The following is a 21,481-nucleotide window of genomic DNA, read 5'->3' as shown; positions in this document are numbered from 1 at the left end:
CAGTTAAATATCTAAAGAGAATTGTTTATTTTGACTTTGGAAATGTATTGTTGCTGCATAAGAGTTCACATTAAAAATACTGAAGGGATAATAAATGTGTACAAATCTATTGTCATGTAGAAAATTATGATGACTTTCAAGGAGACTGTATACTTTTGCATGCCACTGTAAATGTTATTTATCAGTTAGTTGAGTTAGTTAAAATGAAAATTTCACAAACGCACATGGCAATGCTTGATAAAGTGCACGAAAAAGTGACTAGTTCACAAAACTGAGAAGAAAAGCCTCCCTAAAATTCAGCCTCAGAGAGATGTTATAAATTAAATTATCCTGAATAATCTCCGTATTTACTGTTTCATGTGACATCAGTATTATGAGTTTAAATGTTTAGATGCAGATTTTTGCAATTTAGACAAAACACCATTTTTGAATTACTGAAAAAGATGCAAATTAATAAATTTAATATGTTCACATGTTAGGACAAAATAAGAACTCTGCGATTTTATTGTTCTTATAAAAAACAAACCAAAAATTGTTATTATATACAGAGTATACACGAGGGACATTCAAAAAGTTTCTGCACTTTTATATTTTCATTGTAAACGGTGAAAGCGGGAGGAAAGTAATTGGGCATTAAAAAGTTTATACGATGCTGGGAAAATTGCATCGAAAATGAAGGTGACTATGTAGAAAAGTGATGTAATTGGTTTTTGAAATTCTGAATAAATAGAGTTAAAAAAAGTGTGGAAACATTTTGAACGTCCCTCATGATATATATATATATATATATTTATAATATAATGAGGCCTTATTATCGTAATACAGACTGAAGGAAAAACTGTTTCGTGTTTTAAAACTTACTTCTTCAGAAGGCAGCGTTACATAAATTCTTTTGGTAAAACGCCTGCAAAATTCAAATATCAAAAATCAAAACAATCTGAACAAAAAAAATTTTAGGAAAAAATTGTTTAATACATTTAATTATAATACTTATAAAAAGCAAACATACCAGTCTTCAACCACACTTTATAAAAGCTACATGAATGAAGAGGTTGAACTTGAGAAGATGAAGTCTTGCAGTACACAAAAATATATTTTAATTAATTAAAGATTATATGTTGCTAAAGAAATTATTTCAGATTGAAAATTTAAAAAGCATCTTTTGTGCTGTTCAACAAAGAAGTGCCTACTTCCAAAAAACACTCTAAACAGAGATTTTTCCTTTACTAAAACTACCAATGAGTCATTCATGCAAAACATTATTGTGGGTATTTATCTTAAATAAAAAAAGACTTATTGATTTTCTTCAAAAACACTTAGATAAGCTTTTAGCTGCATCTGTTTAAAATAACTCATCTTGTCTGCTCATTCTCAGAATTTTATTCTCAATAATATTAATATTAAAACTACCTGTATCAGTAAAATCAAATCCTAAAGACAGTAAACTGTATTAAAATCTAAGTGTTTATGAATATTGGCAAGTCTACTCCTGTGCTTATAATGGAAAATAATACATCTTTATAAGAGAGAAAAAAAAAGAAGGAAAGGCATGGTCAAAAATATGATACTATACCTAAGTACTGCTTCATCCAGCTCTTGAGGTCTATTCGTTGCACCCATCACCAAAATTCTGTCATCTCCTGCAGACTGCACCTGAGATTAGATTTTAAATTACTACAATTTCATGTGACTAAAGTTAGAACATCACAACATTAGAAGTATTTTGATGAGAAGCCATTCAGCCCAACAAAGTTTTCCAATCCTATCCACCAAATTTCTCCAAAATAACATCAAGTCATGATTTGAATGTTTCTAAAGTCCTATTGTCTACCACAAAACCAGTTAATTTATTCAATGTGGTCTATTCTCGGTGTAAAGAAAAATGTTCCAACAATTGTGAGCAAAAATCTGAGTACGTAATTTACCCCATGTCCCTATGTAGTTGTTGAACTAATTTTAAAGTAACAGTTTCAACTCACTGTATTAATTCCTTTCACAATTTTAAAAACTTCAATTATCTCAAATTTATCTTTATTGGTTTAAACTGAAATGGATCAAGTTATTTAGTCTATTTTCATGGCTCATACTTCTCAGCCATAGAGTTGGCCCAACTACTCTTCGCTGAACTTTTTCTCCAAAAGAAAAACCTCCTTTGCCTTGTACTATACACATCGGGCTACATAACAATCTTTCAGCATTATTAATGACTCATGTATACTGTATGGATGTTGAAAGTGACAAGTCCACCATGACTACTAGGCCATTCTTATCCAGACATTTCCAAATCTTGCATTTCTACTTCTAAGATGTAATTTTAATTAACATTAAAATTTCATCTGCCGCAAATCTAATCAAGCCTGCATTCTCTACAAGTCCTCTGTAAAGACTCAATTAATTCTAGAGTAGCTGCCATTCCACCTAGTTTGGTATCATCAGTAAACTTAACCAGCTTGTTAATTACAGTATATTCCTATCCAGATCAGATCATTTATGTGTATGTGTGCATGTACTGTATATATATTTATTAGGTCCAGGAAATAGAGCAAAAACAAAACCTCATTTTTTTTTAAAAATTATGATTCATGATTTACATACTTCACCACAAAAAACTAAATTAAAAACAAAAGTGTATCTTTTAAAACCTTAGTTTACTGACAATGAAAAAAGGTGCAAAATAATAAGAGCTTCTTTCTGTGCACATTTTTTTTCTTTTTTTTACTTTTTCTGTGTAATTTGTTTTTACATTTGCAGTTCTCACTCTTCTTCCCTTAAATATAACTATAGGCAGGGTTGGCCATAAACATTTAAGGCCCTAGGTAAGGTTTTGCTGTGGGGCTCCAACAACCACAATACAAACATGTATTGTGATATACACATATTTCACCAAGACAGTACACCTTTGAGGTGCAGCTGAAAAAAATGCTGTAAAACCATTGCAGATGTCTAAAGAAGGCAATGTCATTTCTTGATCTTCTGGCTGCATCTGTTACCACTACATTTAAGGTGTAGGCAACATATGACACAAAGAAAGCTGTGGGATTTTTTTGCAGCAATCTTCCATGCGCACCTTTGTGCTTCCAACTCATGTTGACACCATTGCCAATCTGTACGATCGCCTTCTGCAATCATCAAAACAATTTTTTTTTTTTTTTTGCTCAAGTCTGCCCTACAAAATTTCTCCTGTTGCTAGAGGGAATCCCATAAAGTGCTCTTTAATCCTGGATAATTCCTCAAGTGTGACAATTCTCATAATTAGTATCACTTGCTCCTCATGGTTAGCATCAAGTGTGCAATGCAAAATATGGGAATAATATTTGGTCTGCTTGATATGACTTACTATATATGCTCAAATACTTTCTCACATATGAAATTAATCAGCTTATGTTCAATTGTTTTGCCAAGGTAGCCTGTGTGGGTGCCACTGTCAAAATGTTCTATATGCTCATGTTCATAAATGCCTTTCAACTCATCAATGAACATGAAAAGCTTTCTGCTAGGGAAAATACAACAGACTTCACAAATGTCAATGGGAGAACAATTTTTTTTTTAACTGAAAACAAGCACTAGAAGTCCAAGACATGTTTTGTTTCCCACAAGTCATGAGTTGTCCCTCATGGAGATTTCCACCCGATTATTTAGTTATATAATTTGCAGATCAGGTCTCTTTCATGCAGAGAGACACATTGCCTTTTCTCGTGGAGTATTCTGGGGTGTAAAGAAATCCCTCATGTGGATTACCTAACAATTTATTGGTTAGCAAAAACAAGATAGATATTACTAATCCAGCCCCACCGTCCTAAGCATGTGCACTTTTTATTTGAACGCAGTTACTTCTGTCATATAGGCAAGCACGAGGCACTAGCTGTCATTAAAGTGAGAATATCACTCTTTAAAAGTGAACCAAACAAAAACCTTCCAACTAAATATAAATTCTTTTATTGTTCTGCCCACCTGTGGCAGCTTATTGGCTAAACAAAAGCAAATTGTGTATGGGGGTTTGGTGGGGGGGTGTGTGCAGGGACTTTGAATGCAGCCAGTGCAGACCCACAAGGTCACCTAAGCTAACTGGCCAGAAATGACTACAGGTCTTCAGAGTGAGCTGCCCATATAGGAGTCACTTAGTTCAAGTGAGCTCTGATAATCCTCTGACTGTCCATTTCAGACAGCTTACTCGTGCTTCTCTACCACCACAGCCTGACCACCACTGCATGGTAAGATAGTGTATATTTTTCCCCAGTCCCAATATTATCACAATGTCTAATGGGATATACCATGGGAAGGATCCCTTGTGTGGTGCATGCCAAAGCAGGGTGAAAAACATGTCAAAGCTAACAGAGACAAGCTTATTTTTGTCCAGTGTATGTCTGGCACTGGGTCCATTCTGCTGTTTCAGTTTCAACTGCTGAAATAATCTATATGTTCTGCCAGTTTTAACTGCTATTGTCTTTTTGCAAACACTGCATTTTATATTACCTTGTTCGACATCCGATCTTTCATATCAAAACCAATTCCAGACAATGACTTTGGAGTTGGCTCGTTTGAAGGAAAGGTGCCGCTTGTCATATTCTTTGCATTAACATCTTGACTGTACACGTGATCGGTTAATGGAAGTGTTTGTTGAACTGTTTAACTGTACCATTTGGTTTTATAAAAAAAAAAAATCGCATATGAACACAACTTTAAAACATTAATTAGAATTAAACAATTTAATCGAAAAAGTTCCCAAGCCCTTTATGAATGCTGTGCCTATAGAAAATCATCATACCCCGTGAAAATCTCTTTTGTCACATTACACCCTATAAAATAAATTCAAATGTTTTTAGCTATATGTTTACATTATAACCCTTTGTTAATGTGAAAATAGCATTCTAAAACATTTTGGACAATTATTAAAAATCAATTAGTGAAATACCTGTTTTGGTAAAGTGATCATACCCTTAGAATATACCATTCTAAACCTAGTCAGATGCAACCAATCAGCTGCCAGATTAAACACCAGGCTAATTCCCCCCCAGACATCAATTATACTTGGTGTTGATTATGTGGAATAAAACCAGCTCTTTCTTAAACTTTTACTAATAGTGTAAAGCACTGAAAAAGAAACCAACGTGGTTGTGAAAGTGCTGTCAAAAGGCATCCAGGATAGAGTAGTAGAAAAAGATTTCAAAGGCTTCAGCTATACTTCTGAGTACTGTTCAGAGCATCACTAAGAAGTAGAAGGTGTGTAGCACCACCAAAACATTGCCTAGACCAGGCTGTAAATCCAAACTGGATGACCGAGCAAGAAGTGCATTGATTAGAAAGTCTACCAAGAGACCAAAGGCCAGTTTGGAGGACTTACAAGGCTTCATGGCTGGGACTGGTTGATCTGTGTATGTGAGAAAAATCTCTCAAGCTTTATAAAAAAAGATGACCGGTAGGGCAAGGTGGCAACAAAGAATTCAGTCTTGTTTGCTCTATTGAAAAGATTCTGCTGCCATGTGGAAAAAGGTATTACGGCCAGATGAGACAAGAAATTAAGTTTTTTGATTGAACTCCAAGTGCAAATTTCAGTGAAAAGCAAACAGGACACCATCCCAAACTCACCATACCCAACGTGGAGCATGGTGGTGGCAGCATTATGTTGTGGGGGTGTTTCTCTTCAGCAGGAACTGGGTGATTGGTTAGGATTAAAAGGAAAATGGATATTGGCAAGTACATCCAAATTCTTGAAGAAGAAAACTTCATCCCTCTTCTAGAGAGCTGAAGATGGGAAGATCACCCACCTTCCCACATAAAAAGATCCTAAATATACCAACAAAGAAAAACACAGTGGCTTAAGGATAGAAAGGTGAATGCGACCGAATGGCCAATTCAGAAACCCTGACTTAAATTCAATAGAAAATCTGTGGATGGACAAGAGAGCAGTCCACCACTGCTCAACAAAAATTTGACTGAACTCAAATTCTGCAAGGAAGAATGGGCAAACATTCCCCAATCTGGGTGTGCAAAACTGGTACAGACATTTCGAAAAAGATTGATGGCTGTAATTACAGAAAAGGGTGGCTCTACTAAGTATTAAACCAGGGGACTGATGACTTTTCCAGCATCATCATTCTTGTTTTTCATTTCATTAAATTAAATTTCCGACACTTTTTAACTTTAAATGTTGCAAGGTAACATTTGTAAATAATGCTGGTAAAAGTTATTTTGAGCATGGTTTTTGATTTCAGGCTGTATGACAAAGTAACTATTTCAAAAGGGCATGGTGACTTTATATAGCCACCATATAACAGCAGCACCAGGACCGACTGCTGAAGGACACCATTTTCACTACTTAATTCTGAAAATGTTCCTCACACTATAACCTTTGGCTTCTTATGTTTTAGACAGTTTTGCACCAATCTACATAATACATCCTAAATTCCCAGGGAAATTTCCCAAGTATGCAGTGACTTTCTAAAAATATGCACAAAGGTTTTTATATGCATTCAATAAACTACTGAAGCACTCAAAGATAGACCTTATCTGGTCTTGGCGATTAGTTAGATCTCAGCCTATTTAATCTAAGCAGTACTTTTTCCTCTACAATTTCCAAATCACTAAGTATGTCCATAGCAGTCCCTATTACAGCTGGGAAGATATCTACTTCAAATTTGAAACCTTTAGAAAAATGCAAGTTTAGAGCATTAGCTATTTCACTACTTTTATGTTTTAATTTGCACTAAAGAGTTCCAGATATGCATCACTTCCTCTTTGACCAAAACATTGTAAAATGTAATATACTGTTTATTAAAAAAAATCTAGACAGGTATCCCCTCTCATTGATGTTTTAACATGCAGTGAGAAAAGAGAAACAGAAAGAAAGAAAGAAAAACACACACTGATTACTTCCAAACCTCGGGCACTGATGGGGAAAATAAAATACAGCATATATAAAATACTGATGATGATGATTTATACATGCAAAACAAATATTTTTATTAAAACATTAATATTACTTACTCCATCAAACTCTATTAGCATTTCTGTCTTTAATCGCCGACTGGCATCATGTTCACCTTCTCTTCTTTCGCATAGGAGACTGTCAATTTCATCTGAAGAGGAAAAAAAACCAAAAACACATAAAATTTACCATTTAGGGTAATGAATGAAATGGTTTCAGAAAATGAAAAATTTGAGCCATCCCAAAATGTTGAAACCTTTGGCTATCATGTGCTAGAAACAGTATTCAGCATTTATCCATTGGCACCAGCAAAGCAAATATACAGGAAGATTCAAAAACTGACTTCAGCCTTTCAGTCAGAATCAGATTTTACATTGTCTGACAATAAATATTTTTAAGAACTATATTTATAGTTAAAGAACATACAACTTATTTTAAGGATAAATAAAAACCATGCACCAAAAACACAAAAACTTCAAATCCATTATTTTCCATTTATATTTTTCTTACTTTTACATGGTTCTTTAAGCTTCTTTTCAACAGTAGACATTACAAAAATAATCAGTTATATCAAATTTTGGTCTTAGGCTCTTTCAGTAGGTTTAAACATATATGGATAAATGGTTTCCAATATACAACTACTTACTTACCAATAAAAATAATGGAAGGCTGAAGTTCTCGTGCAACCGCAAACAGCGCTCTTACAAGTTTTTCTCCTTCTCCTACCTTAAAATGAAAAGCAAAAGGGATAGAAGGAAATAACTAAAGTTCATGCAAAATAGCTTAAAAGACTTATAAACATCAGCTATACTGTCTATTTGACAGGAAATACAGAACATGAAAATGTGTTCTTAAGAATTTTGACTGTACTATAATCCCACCCACCGTATTACAAATGTTCCTCTGCCCTTGTATGTTGGGCAAAAGCAATTTGAAGTGGTGTAGGAAGGTGAAAATCATAATATATTAATGATCGTAATCAATATTCATTTTATGTTTTGAGGAAAACATCATGAAGGTGTTGTCCATTTCTCCGTACAGCTTGTTATGGAAATTCTGCATTAATCAATGTAACATGGCAAGAGGAATGCCAGCGATTTCCTCTTCAATTCTATTTTTTAGTTAAGCAATATTTGCAGGATGTGTACAGTACACTTGGCTTTTAAGATGTCCCTACAGATGGGGGGAACATTTTTTTTTTAAATTAAAAATAAAGGCCGGCACGGTGGCGCAGTGGTAGCGCTGCTGCCTCGCAGTTAGGAGACCTGGGTTCGCTTCCTGGGTCCTCCCTGCGTGGAGTTTGCATGTTCTCCCCGTGTCTGCGTGGGTTTCCTCCGGTGCTCGGTTTCCTCCCACAATCCAAAGACATGCAGGTTAGGTGGATTGGCGATTCTAAATTGGCCCTAGTGTGTGCTTGGTGTGTTTGTGTGTGTCCTGCGGTGGGTTGGCACCCTGCCCAGGATTGGTTCCTGCCTTGTGCCCTGTGTTGGCTGGGATTGGCTCCAGCAGACCCCCGTGACCCTGTATTCGGATTCAGCGGGTTAGAAAATGGATGGATTAAAAATAAATCACAGTGAGATCTGGGGATCTTGGAGACCATGGAATGTCATCACTGCGTTAAATAACAAACGTTTCAAACAATCGTCAAATAGCTGCCATGAACTGTCGGGCAGTATGTAAAGTGGCTCCACCTGGGGACTTCTTTTTTTTTAAGGATGAAACCATTTCTTCGAAATTATGCACTCATTTTGTAATCGTATGAGTAGACGGGGCACGATCATGACGTCCTAACTGGTAATGACTCAGAAATTCCCTTTGCACAGCAGTCGTACTATCACCATTCTTATAAAAGGCTTTTCACAGTGAACACTCGTTGCACACCACTCACTGCTCCATTAAAACTAATGGCAAAGGGTTCTAAACGAGTTGTCCCAAACAACTTCCGATGTCTAAGGGTCACCAACACCAAGTTCTAAACTTTCCCATAGGCACATTATAGTATAGGTTTTTATATATAATATATATATATATATATATATATATATATATATATATATATATATATATATATATATATATATATATGCATTTTAAAATTGCCTATATATATATATATAGTGCAGAATAGAAGAAATTAATGAAATTATGAAAGAAGACATTATACCAGTGGTTCCCAAATGTAGCTGCATGTTTTTGTTCCAACCAACTTCTGTTTTCATTGGACTCTTAGCCTAATTAAGCGAGTCATTATTTCCCAATTTGTGTGTTTTGGAGTCAATGTAAAAATTACAAACTAAGTTTGGTAGATTTTATTAAAATGTAACATGCAGTTATATGGGGATTATGTAGTTTTTTTACATCGTTAACAGTATTTTCAACCTTATTTTCATTCTGCTTTTCCAGGTGATCTGGTTATTTAATTGATTATTTATTAACTAGCAAGTCTGACACTGATGTCTTTGCTACTTTTATCATCCCGGGTGTCTGCTGTCTGGCTGTTAATTGTCACTACTAGGGTTTAATGAAGGGAACAAAATACACAGGAGAAGGGGAAAGTAACAGGAAAACAACAAAAGAGAGTTAAGCATTTACAGCTTTAGAAAAAAATAGAAATGTTTCTAAATGTCCTATAAATGTAAAAAAACATACTGTTGTGTTTCTCTGAATGCAGAATAAGAGTCGAAAAAGACCAGCAAATTAAATGAGATCAGTCGTTATTGATTATTATCACTGATTGTGAATCTGGTTGGAACAAAAACCTGCAGCCACAGTGGGTCCTCAGGACCGAGTTTGGGAACCACTGCATTATACTATTATGTTTGGTAAAAATATGAGCACATATTATCCTGTATATTAAAGATTGCATGGTGGATTTATTGTTAAATACAGTACTAAGAATGAGGGAAGAAGGATAGCACTGCCTAGAGTTGTGTAGGTATGTTTGCAGTTTTAAAATCTATAAAAAGGTCTTTATTTGACCATAACTGAATACTATTCCAGAGAATAAAGACAGTTCCAGAAAACTTTGAACAATGGCTAAACGGATGACTGGAAATCCATCTTGATACTAAAAGTTTTTTTTTTTAATAACTGGCAATGTTTAAGCTCCAGTAATCTACCTCTATTATGTATACAAGTATTTTCTGTTTATTTCCTTGTTTTACAGCAAAGTAGCTTAGTGTCTTTCTAGGCCCCACCACATCAAGGACTGCAAAAGTCAGAAAAATAGAAACTAAAGATAATGCTTTTCAGAAGTGAGGGTGGACCAAACACATAATTACAGTATTTTTGTTTTATTAAAATATATTGTGCAGCATGTAACAGCTGTAAATCTGTCCAGGGTAGGTTGTACACAGATCAGGTAGGCAGATGACTAGTGACAAAAGAACACCAAGAGACCTCAAGAGAAATTTGAAGGAGTTACACAAAAGAATGGCTGAAACTGGCTGCATACAACCATTATTGCCCAGATGCTTCACCAATCGCAGCTTTATAGGAGAGGAGCAAAGCAGAAGCCACTGTTTAAAAAGAACAGAGAAAACCCCAGCTAGAATTTGCCAGATTGCACAGGACAAGCTATGAAGTCAGCTAGAAGAAGTTTTAATGAATCGAAAATACACCATATTCATCATGAAACATGGTGGTGGCATATTCAAGCTGTGGGGATGCTTCCTTACAGCAGGTGCTGGAAGGCTTGTGAGGGCTGAATGCAAAATGAACAGGGAAATCCTGGAGGAAAACTGGATGCTGTCTGCAAAAAAAAACTGTATCCTCAGAGAAAATGCATTTCCCAGCAAGACAATCACTCCAAGAATAAAGATAAAAGCAGACAGACATGGCTTAATCGCAAAATTAAAACACCCTGGACTGTCAAAGTCCAGATCTCAATCTAACAGAGTTTGTGACTGAACTTGAAAAATGCCATTAATCTGATAGAGCTTGAGCAGTTCTGAAAAGGAGAATGGAGGAAAACCTGCAGTGTGCAGATGTGCAAAGCTGATAGAGAGTGACAGGAGAGATCTGTTCACACTTTGACATTAAAGGGTTTTTTTCAGTTAATCGATGTCAAACATGCCAAATTACATCCACTGTGATTCAATGTGATATAGAAATAAAATGTGAAGTAAACTCATTGTTAAGACACATGTAAAGGTCAAAAACAGAAAAAGGACAGAAGAAAAATTTTACAGGTGATGGCACAATTATGTCATGCTCCCACAAAAGCAGCTGGTCACAACAGTAAGTTTTCCCAGTAGTCAAAACAATATGAAGGCTCATTTAAAAATAGTGTCAAAAATATTTGTTCAAAAGACAAAGAAAATACCCTAAACCCCAGAAATATTGAAGTATCACCCAGAAAATTAATAGCACAATCAAACTGACTCAAAGAAATAACACCCTTGAAAACAGTTAATCTAACTTAAGGCCACGGGAAGCCCAAGCCTGTCATGACAATGCTTGGCTTAAGATAGGAAAACATCCTTCAACAGGACACCAGTCTATTGAAAATCCAGCTTATGCACACACCTACATTCACACAGAGGGCAATTTATAATTGGATTTAACCTAACCTGCACGTATTTGAGAATATGGAGGAAGACCCAAATACCTGAAGGAAAACCTAGACAGACGTTGACAGAATATGTAAAATCCATGCAGACATCATCTGGGTACAGGGTTCCCTCCCAGGGATGGTGGACCTAGATGGCGGTAGCACTACCCACTTAGTCATAATGCCTCCCTTATTAAAAAAAATGCATTTTAAACATGAAATACTTTACATTACTGGGTAATAGGACACCATGCTGAAAATGGTGGTGTCATTTCACAAGGTATTACATTGAGAGATAGGGATATGTGCTGTGCACAATAACTAAGTATTTCAATCTTGGAAATAATTGAGACACCTGAAGTCCATTTTGTTTAATAGTGTAAGGCTAAAGTTTTTTTTTTTTGTCTTTATTAAATGAAAAAAGTTCAACATAATTTACTCATAGGGATATTACTACAACTTTAAATTTGGTAAAATAAAAATGGACAAAAAAAACCCTCTAGCAATGGCGTGTGTGCCCTTGCCCTTTTCACTTAACACCACCATTAAACTATAATCACTGTCCTTAATAGATTGGGCCACAGAAAATGTTTCATAAAGCAAACCATAAAATTACTTTGAAATATTCATTTAGACAGACTGTAAATACAGCAAAATTACAACACAGAGCAAAAAGGACTGAAAAAAAGAGTTTGTTTTTTTAGATATCATAAAAAAAACTTACATATTTGGAAGTCAAGCTGGCAGCACTTATGTTGAAAAATGTTGCATTGGACTCTGTGGCTACTGCCTTTGCCTACAAAATTTAGAAAATGTTTTAATTGAGCACACCACAATATATTTGAAATCTTTACCAGTTATATCAAATACAACCCTTAAGAACCACCAAGTGTTAGCACAGTGGCTGGGTCCTAAATACTTTGTCAAGGAAACGTGGATTTGGGAAGTGAATGGAAATAATTTTAATTTTTAAACTCACAGTAGAGAACTACTGATAATGACAGAACTGTATGCAGCTTTAAATGGTGTTACTATCCAAAAGAAAAGACATGAAAAAGTGAAACAGCGTTGCAAAAAATGTAATATAATGCTTTTATAAAAAATTAAAAAAAAATAAAATGCATACCAACATAGTTTTTCCATTGCCAGGGGGGCCAAAGAGAAGTAATCCACGTGCTGGTGCCCTCAGTCCTGTAAACAGCTACAAAAGAAAATTTCAGTTAACAAACACTATTTAACTGTGTTCACTATTCATTATTATTGCAATTGTTTACAGACAAAACTTGTTTTAGGTTTAACTTGTTCTGCTTACTTCAGGTCTAAGAGCAGGAAGAATCACAATCTCTTGAAGTGCTTGCTTTGCAAGATCTTGTCCAGCAACATCATCAAAGTGAACTGAAGGTCCACTGAAAAATCATTATGGCGAGATAAAAAAATTAAAGGTAAATTGGCAGAAGGCAAAAATGTTGAAAAGGCAGACAAAATAACATTTACTCACAGAAGCTTTCTCTAGCTTGAATTAAAAGACACAAAATTGTATTCTCCTTAAGATTTTTTTTTTGCCAACAATACAAAAATTTTGATCCAAAAAAAAAAAAAAAAAAAAAATCTAGAATTTCCATCCATTACTCAATTAGGGTAGATATTTGATATGCAAGCCCTGTTTAATGTGGTTACTCATATACAGTGAAACAACAAAAAAGGTCTTGCAACAACATGTTTTTTTTTTATTTCAAATTGGCAATAATTAATTCTTTTCAATTCTTGAATTATTTTTCAAAGCCTGAGAGAGCACCGAATTATTTACAGTTTATGATAACATTAAGACATCGCTTTCCCTTGGTGCTCTAATAGGTGGGTTACGATTCTTCCAATTGAACAAGGTAAGTCTGTACAAACAATAAAGAACAGGGCACCACAACATATTTTTCAATGCATAATGTTATTCCACTATAATCCATAATCAACTGTACAACTGTCATCATCGTTTTAAATATTGTGTTTGCAGTTAGTCATAGCCTATCAAGATTTATTAATGCAAGAGCCTCTGTCATGAATTCTTTATCATGTGCATATATATTAGCCACAGTCTAAAGAATATTTAAACTTCCTGATCACCTTCTTTGTTCATTCCAACAATAATTAAGCCTGAAGTTCATCTACTACTAGTACTGTACTACGTAGACTGGTCTTAATCTGCATTAGTATGGTACTCTCTCAGGTACACTGTAACTGACCTTTTAGATTTTCTTTTAGATACTAAATAGTCTGGTTTGCACTGTGCACACTTTATATAGCATACATGTACACTGTACTCTGTTTCCACAACATTTCTGATGCAAAATAAGAGTCTCCTTTGAATCAGGGAACTTCTATCAACTTTTAAACCAGTCCCAGTGATTGGTAGGTTTTTAAGTTTTTTCACCAACTGTGCACTCAGAATATCACTTTTCAGTTTTGATTAGTTTTTACTTATCAAAGGCTATTCAGAGAGTGTTTTCTTGATTTAAATATAACAGAAACAATAAATTTGCAGACTCTTACATAAGATGCTATGAACCTGGTACACAGGTTAACCACTTAGTAAGAGTTTGAAATATGCACATGTGGGAATGGACAACATGCATGTTACAGGGCCATATTCATACATAACAATGGCAGTTACCGTCTTGATAATTTTGCCACACTCTTACCTGTCTACTATTTCATTAAGTATCAGGTGGGCAAGCCTAGAATCAACATTCTTGAAGTTCTTTAAATCCTTCTTTTTTCGAGGAGCAGTTGTTGGAGTTGGAGGTCTATTGTTGGACCTGTTACTGGCTTTTGCAGCTGGGATCTTACAATTTTCAAACAAAACATATATTAGTTTATCATCAACATTTAAAAAATGTCACTATTAATAAACTGAATCAATCCCAAAAAAATAACATATACAAACTCCAAAAATACTTACAGTAGTGGTCTTGGAAAAATGTTATTTTTTCTGTTATATGATCACTTTAAAATTAGCTCTGAAAATACTTCTACACATACAGACAAAATGGGAATTTCAAATATAAACGAATGAAACTACAGGCATTATATATAATACCATATATTATCTGCTGGGATACAAAAGGCGGGGTCACCTGTAAGTTGCAACTACTATTATATATTATATATACATACAGTGCATCCAGAAAGTATCACTTTTTCCACATTTTGTTATCAACAACAACATTTATTTATATAGCACATTTTCATACAAACAGTAGCTCAAAGTGCTTTACATAATAAAGAATAGAAAAAAAGACACAATAAGAAAACAAAATAAATCAACATTAATTTGGGATTAATGACAATTTTGAGATAACGGAGGAGTTTTTGGCCATGGAATCCCTAAAGGGGAAAATGTGGGTAGAGGACTTCTATGACAGCGTGTTGGGGTCATCAATAGGCACAAGCTACCATGGAGTACGCTCGCCAACGTTACCACAGATGGATCACCAAATCTGACTGGAAAAAGCATCAGGTTGCTCAAAAGAATCCAGGAGAGGGTGAAGGAGGACAACCCTGAGCAGGAGGCAATTTTCTTACATTGCCTAATCCACCAGGAAGCACTGTGAAAATCTGTATTGAAGATTGACTACGTAATGAAGCCAGTTGTAAAACACGTTAACTTTATTTGAGCGAGGGGACTTCAGCATCGTCAGTTTATTAAGTTTCTTGAAGAAATTGACGCTCATCACCAGGACTTACTTTACCACTCCAATGTCCGCTGGTTAAATTTGGGGAAAGTTTGTTGAGGAGTATCGGAGCTCAAACAGGAGATTATCTCAGTTTTGGAGCTACTTGAAAAAGCTGACAATTTTCCCGAGCTGAGTGACACAGATTGGCTTTGTGATTTAGCTTTTGCCGTGGACATACTGACGCACATGAATGAGCTGAATGTGAAGCTACAAGGGAAAGACCAGTTTGTGCATGAAATGTACACAAACGTCAAAGCCTTCAAAACCAAGCTGGCTTTATTCTCAAAGCAAATGTCAAACAACTCATTCGTTCATTTCCCGACACTGGCAATACTGAAAGAGGCCCCTCGACTTGCGAAAAAATACAGGAAATCAATGGATGAAATGCATGGAAAATTCTGCCGTCGGTTCTCTGATTTTGGAAAAATTTACAAGTCACTTCAGCTGGTGTCATGTACCTTCACACAGGACCCTGAAATGGCGCCACAGGAGTTGCAGTTGGAACTGATTGATCTCCAATGTGACACCGTCTTAAAGGAGAAGTTCAACTCTCTTAAACTGGATGAGTTTTATGCTTCATTAAGCGCAGCCAAATTTCCAAACATCCAGAAGAAGGCAAAGAGGATGCTAGTGTTATCTGGCTCTACGTATGTCTGTAAACATACTTTTAGTGTGATGAACACCAATAAAGCACCCCACAGATCCCAGTTGAGCGATGAACACCTCAGATCTGTTCTGAGAATTGCCACAACAAAACTAACACCAGACTTCGATGCACTGGCAAAAAAGGGTGATCAACAACACTGTTCCCACTAAAAGTGAATGTAAATATTAACACTGTAATGCCATTTTTATGTTTAATGTTTGATATGTATGCATCTAGTGCTGTCCCGGCCTGTCTGTCAAATTTTAAAAATCAATGTGGCCCCTGAGCCAAAAGGTTTGCCCACCCCTGGTCTAACTTAACATCAGGAATAACAAGAACTGGTTACTAACTTTCACTATAGTCACTATTCAGTCACTTTACAAGTACATGGGGGCCCGCATCAATGACTAGCTGGTCTAGTCTTGCAACACTGAGGAACTATATAAAACAATGCATTCCTTCAACATGCATAGTGACATCAATTACATGTTCTACAGCTCCATGACAGTCAGGGAAATTTTCTTATGGTGTGCTGGGCCGGCATCACTTTAAGAGCAGCCCACCAGATCAACAAGCTAATTAGGAAGGCTGGCTTATTTATGAGATGCACTCTTGATAATACTGGAGGTAGTACCAAAGGACAGAATGAAAACCAAATCAATGGCCATTATTCACAATGCTGCACATTAGTTACTTTCAGCCAACAAACTGTTCAGCAGACAATAATGGGGCTCCTTCATACCTAAGGCAATAGGATTTTATAATGCCAGATATTCTCTTTCTTTTTAGTAATTCTGGTATGTATTTGAGAATGATTATAATAATAATTTATTTATTCAACTTGTGTAAAAAGCTAAATTTCCTCCTTGGGACAAATAAAGTACTACCTATCAGAATAGTAGCATCATCTTTGGAAAAAATAAAAAAGTGTGATCAATAACCATCACTAAATATGTGCAATATATTTTCCCAAACATGTTTACATTTTAACATATAAGCATACAAAAAAAATCTTAAAATAAGCATTTGCATTTAACTGATTAAATTAGATTTTTTTTTTTAAATACTGTTTTAACCGTGTAACCTAAAAACAGGAGCAAAGTTTACTCTGCTGCTTAATTTGTTAAAGAAGTATTTTTTCATACCATGTTTTTTTGGTCAAAAATGTTATAAAATATTTGCATTTTAGATGACACTACCATGGGGAAAAGAATCCTATAATGGCTACCAATGTGTCAGCATAAATAGCATCTACCTTGAATATATGTCTCAAGGAAGATGTGCCTGCCAACTCTTTTTTTTTTTTTTTGGTCAGGATGTTGTTTTATTTTTAAAAAACTGTAGCCTTGACTGTTCAATATAGAAACTGACAATCATAAAGAATATACAATGAGTAGGTACACAAGGAAAACACAAATGCAAGACCGCTTCAAACCTTACCTTGCTCACTGAAGAAGACTGAGCTGGTGCCCTGGAACTGTTTGAAATAGAAGACCCACTATAGCTGGGTGAACGATGATGACCAGCAAGTCCTGTTGCATTTTTTGCTGCAGTTTTGGATCGTGGAAGAGAGTTGCTTGAGTGAGTTAAAGGGTCCTTCTTCTTTGGAACTGCACCACTCTCTGTAAATTGAACAAAAAAAGTGTTATTTACCTCATTAAAAACAAAACCAACAAAACATCTTCAGCAGAGCTTCTAAAACTGTTGCCTTAAGTCATTCCCAACTCCTGCAAAGAAGTTTAACCTCGATTATGATGCTGTTGCATAAATATGGACAAATGAATAAAGTTTGCAGTTGCACTATCCCTTCTCAGGCTTGAATTAATCAATTTATTATATACACCAGTAACAGCGTACTGCACGATAACGTGCAGTGAATACACTTCACTGAGCATCCCTATTTTTCATACTCTTTCTCTGTCTCCGTTTATCATTCATTTGCTCAGAGGTCGATGCGCTTGTTGCTTTCTAAGCAGGTCTTCTTTTCTCCACCCTAGCGGCCCACTGCTTCTCTTCTTTCGTCTGCATCTTTTCCCATTAAAATTGATTAAGTTAGTTTTTGTGTTGCAATTACTTTTACATTTTCTTCAATTTTTCACTTAAGCTGGCATTTAACTCTTCAATCTTCCTCAAGTATGATTATTGAAGGTGGTAGGGAATGAGAACGGCGCCCATACGCATGTGCCACACGTCTGCCCTGAAGCGGGCTGTCGAGAGTTGATTCTACAATAAAATAAAATAACAATAAAAATAATAAAAATCATCGCCCCGAAAGTGGATAGTAGACTTCATGTAGTATATGTTTACCAAATTTTAAGTCCATAGGTGACACAGTTTGTGAGCTACAGGTGATTTAAAATCCTGGACAGACAAAAGAACAGCCACGGTAGCGTATTATATAAGATAAGATTATTTTGATAACTACATAGAGCAGAAGAGAAGCCTTGACCACATAAACTAGAATAGGACATCTTTATACTCTCTCAGACTGCCACCTCAGAAAATTCCTACATAAGATCAAGGATCAATCAAGGATCAATAAAGGACCAAAACAAAGATGGTCCGCATATACAAGCAGAAATGGAAAAAAGCATTCTTCCTAATGTGGTATGTAAAGACACTTGGTTTGAATTTGACATATTAAAAACTGTAAAATGGCAAACTGGAAGCGTTTTATAGGTACATGTCAATTCTCAACCTATCAAAGGAGTTGATGTGTAAAACTTTAAGCACTGTAAGGACAAACAATACAAAAAGAATCTGATTAGAGGTGAAAAATTTAGGATTAAGAAACCATTATCAAACTACAAATAGATATCTTAAAAATGTCTAACAAACAAAAACAATCTTCACTAAATTACATTTATACTACACCAACATACTAAATGCAGTTGGAGCATAAATAAATCCTTTATCTGCACAGATGCAGTCAAAGAAGTATATATAATCCAAAATCCGAAATTATTTGCATACTAGTTCCCTCTAATTTTTTAACTGCCTAGTGGATGGATATAAGCAACCCTACATGCAGATTTCAAACAGCTTTATTCATTCTAAGAGCAGGTAGTGTCCGGTCATCCATGAAGCATCAAGTGCCACAAAGCTACAACACACAATTGATACCCATGGATGAAGGTGGAGGTGTTGTCCACCAATTAAAAAGTCCTGTCCACATGGACTTGGTAAAACAAATGTGCTCTGAGTGACCTGAGCGACCTAAGCATTTAAGTTGCATTTTGTTGAGGCGCTTAATTGACTTCAATGTGACATTACATTTGCGTTCATTTGCCCCTAGTAAACTTCAATCTGCAGCCCAGATTATAGTTTTGTCACTTTTACTGAGGGGGGTTTTCAGGCAGTCCAGAGTGTTTTGAACCTGTGTGATTCGCAGTTTATCCTTCATTGGATTCACGAAATATGGATCACTTAGCTTGACATGAACACTGACCTCCTCCTAAAAATCATCCTGACATGTTGACGTAGGCAGAGAAAACATCGCCGCTGCTACTGGGTTAACCTTCTGACTGCCCAGCATGCGTGTGTAATCTTTGAAGACATGCAAGTAAGAAAACCTGGTACGACACCATATTAAATGTCGGCCAACCAATATGTGTGTTAGCCCTGAAGAGCAGCTACGCGTCACCCTGAAGTAAGCAAACATACAAGAATTATTCGCATATACACTCACTCGACCGGCATTAATAATTCATAGTAGCTAAAGTTACATCATTATCACAAACAGCTTCAAAAAAAAGCTGCATGCAACTTTTTTTGATGTTATCCGAATGTGCATCCGACTGAACACAAGCAGTGAAAGCTTCTGAAAGTCTGATTCGCTGCAATAAGCAGAAAAACACTTGCCATTCATTCATGCTCACCTGACACAGTTCAGACAGCCGTGTGGACAGGGCCGAAGTGACATGAAGTTAGGATTCATGATCAATGACTGGGGTTGGGGTCACCCATGAAGCAGCAAGTGGCATCACTTGATCAACTATCAAGGGGGGGAATCCCCGGGTAAGCATTCCACAGCCAGTCAACTTATCAGGCAGCTCTGACGGTTATCTGAGGGGTGCCTTTTAGGTAAGCAAATGGTGGCACACCTTGTACATCAAGTGGGATCCCCATCCCCTCATACTGATTGGACTAACTGCCCGGTCCGATCTCCAGCCATACGGTAAGAGGCACACGTGCTTTAGACAAGGAGGATCAAATGCCTAGGGCTCCTTATGGTCTTCCATCATCAATGAATGCGAGATAAAAATAAAAAATGCTTGGAAGTTTCAATATGTTGTGCAAGGGACAAGGAGAGAGACAATAACACCTGCACAGCAGTTTAAAAAAGCACAACATTTAGAAAACTGAAAGTTTCATTAAATGTTGCGTACACACTAGTGGTGAGAAACGATTAAAAAAATTAATCACATAAATATACGTAATTAATTGGAATTAACCACTTCTAACAATAAAACGTAATTATAAAATTAATACATAGATTATGAAGTAAATACAAAGTGATTCACAAAAATAATGTAGAATCAACACAAAGCAATTTAACAAAAAATTTATGGCATAGTTCAAACTTAATTAGTGAACTTAAACCTGAACATTTAACAAAATAAATACTTGAGCAAGTGCAACCTGAATTTGAATGCTGAAAAGGCGGCAATAAGAAAATGAGGCCAATGTACAGTACAGGCCAAAAGTTTGGACACACCTCCTCATTCAATGTGTTTTCTTTATTTTCATGATCATTTACATTGGTAGATTCTCACTGAAGGCATCAAAACTATGAATGAACACGTGGAGTTATGTACTTAAAAAAAAAAAAAAAGGTGAAATAACTGAAAACATGTTTTATATTCTGGTTTCTTCAAAATAGCCACCCTTTGCTCCGATTATTGCTTTGCACACTCTTGGCATTTTCTCAATGAGCTTCAACAGGTAGTCGCCTGAAATGGTTTTCACTTCACAGGTGTGCCTTATCAGGGTTATTTAGTGGAATTTCTTGCTTTATCAATGGGGTTGGGACCAGCAGTTGTGTTGTGCAGAAGTCAGGTTAGTTGGACAATCATTTATTTTTCAACAGGACAATGACGCCAAACACACCTCCTGGCTGTGTAAGGGCTATTTGACCAAGTAGTTTTGATGCCTTCAGTGAGAATCTACCAATGTAAATGGTCATGAAAATAAAGAAAACACATTGAATGAGGAGGTGTGTCCAAACTTTTGGCCTGTACTGTATACATTCTCAAATTGGCATAGCATATGAGATAGATGGAAAATTAAACAATCAAAAATCTTTGCAGTTCCTAACTTTGAATTCACCGCTAAAGACTGGTTTAATTGAACAAATATGCATCTCTTAAATAGATATCATTAAAACTTGTGTTAAAGCTTAATTGTTCAACAGCTGTTAATTATAGTCTACACAAATATTTTTCAACTGATGCGCTGTAGAAACTAGCGTACTGCCCCTGGGTCCAGACCTGAGAGAAATACATTCCTCAAGTGGTCAAGACCTGTTGAGGAAGATGGAAATACCTGGAGAAGCCAACATAAAAAACGGGACCAAATTCGCCGTTTTGCAGAGAAAGCATATAGAGCATTATAGCAGCAGAAGACATGTC

At 35.8% G+C, this 21,481-nt stretch overlaps 1 protein-coding gene across 5 annotated transcripts in view; it reads right to left on the bottom strand.

The window, feature by feature from the left end:
* Nucleotides 1–21,481, bottom strand: part of spast (spastin) — an 83,850-nt gene that overhangs the window by 23,075 nt on the left and 39,294 nt on the right. For all 5 annotated transcript variants that reach the window (XM_039738763.1, XM_039738765.1, XM_039738762.1 and 2 more), the window contains 9 exons: nt 17,292–17,473; nt 14,171–14,313; nt 12,790–12,883; nt 12,604–12,678; nt 12,202–12,273; nt 7,576–7,651; nt 6,985–7,076; nt 1,574–1,653; nt 862–904 (listed from right to left, as the gene is read on the bottom strand). In XM_039738763.1, the coding sequence (XP_039594697.1) occupies nt 862–904; nt 1,574–1,653; nt 6,985–7,076; nt 7,576–7,651; nt 12,202–12,273; nt 12,604–12,678; nt 12,790–12,883; nt 14,171–14,313; nt 17,292–17,473 (857 nt within the window). The remainder of the gene's footprint in view (nt 1–861; nt 905–1,573; nt 1,654–6,984; nt 7,077–7,575; nt 7,652–12,201; nt 12,274–12,603; nt 12,679–12,789; nt 12,884–14,170; nt 14,314–17,291; nt 17,474–21,481) is intronic.

The sequence above is a fragment of the Polypterus senegalus genome, chromosome 16 (genome assembly GCF_016835505.1).
Source record: "Polypterus senegalus isolate Bchr_013 chromosome 16, ASM1683550v1, whole genome shotgun sequence".
NCBI lineage: Eukaryota > Metazoa > Chordata > Cladistia > Polypteriformes > Polypteridae > Polypterus > Polypterus senegalus.
This window is presented reverse-complemented; position numbering and strand designations above follow the sequence as displayed.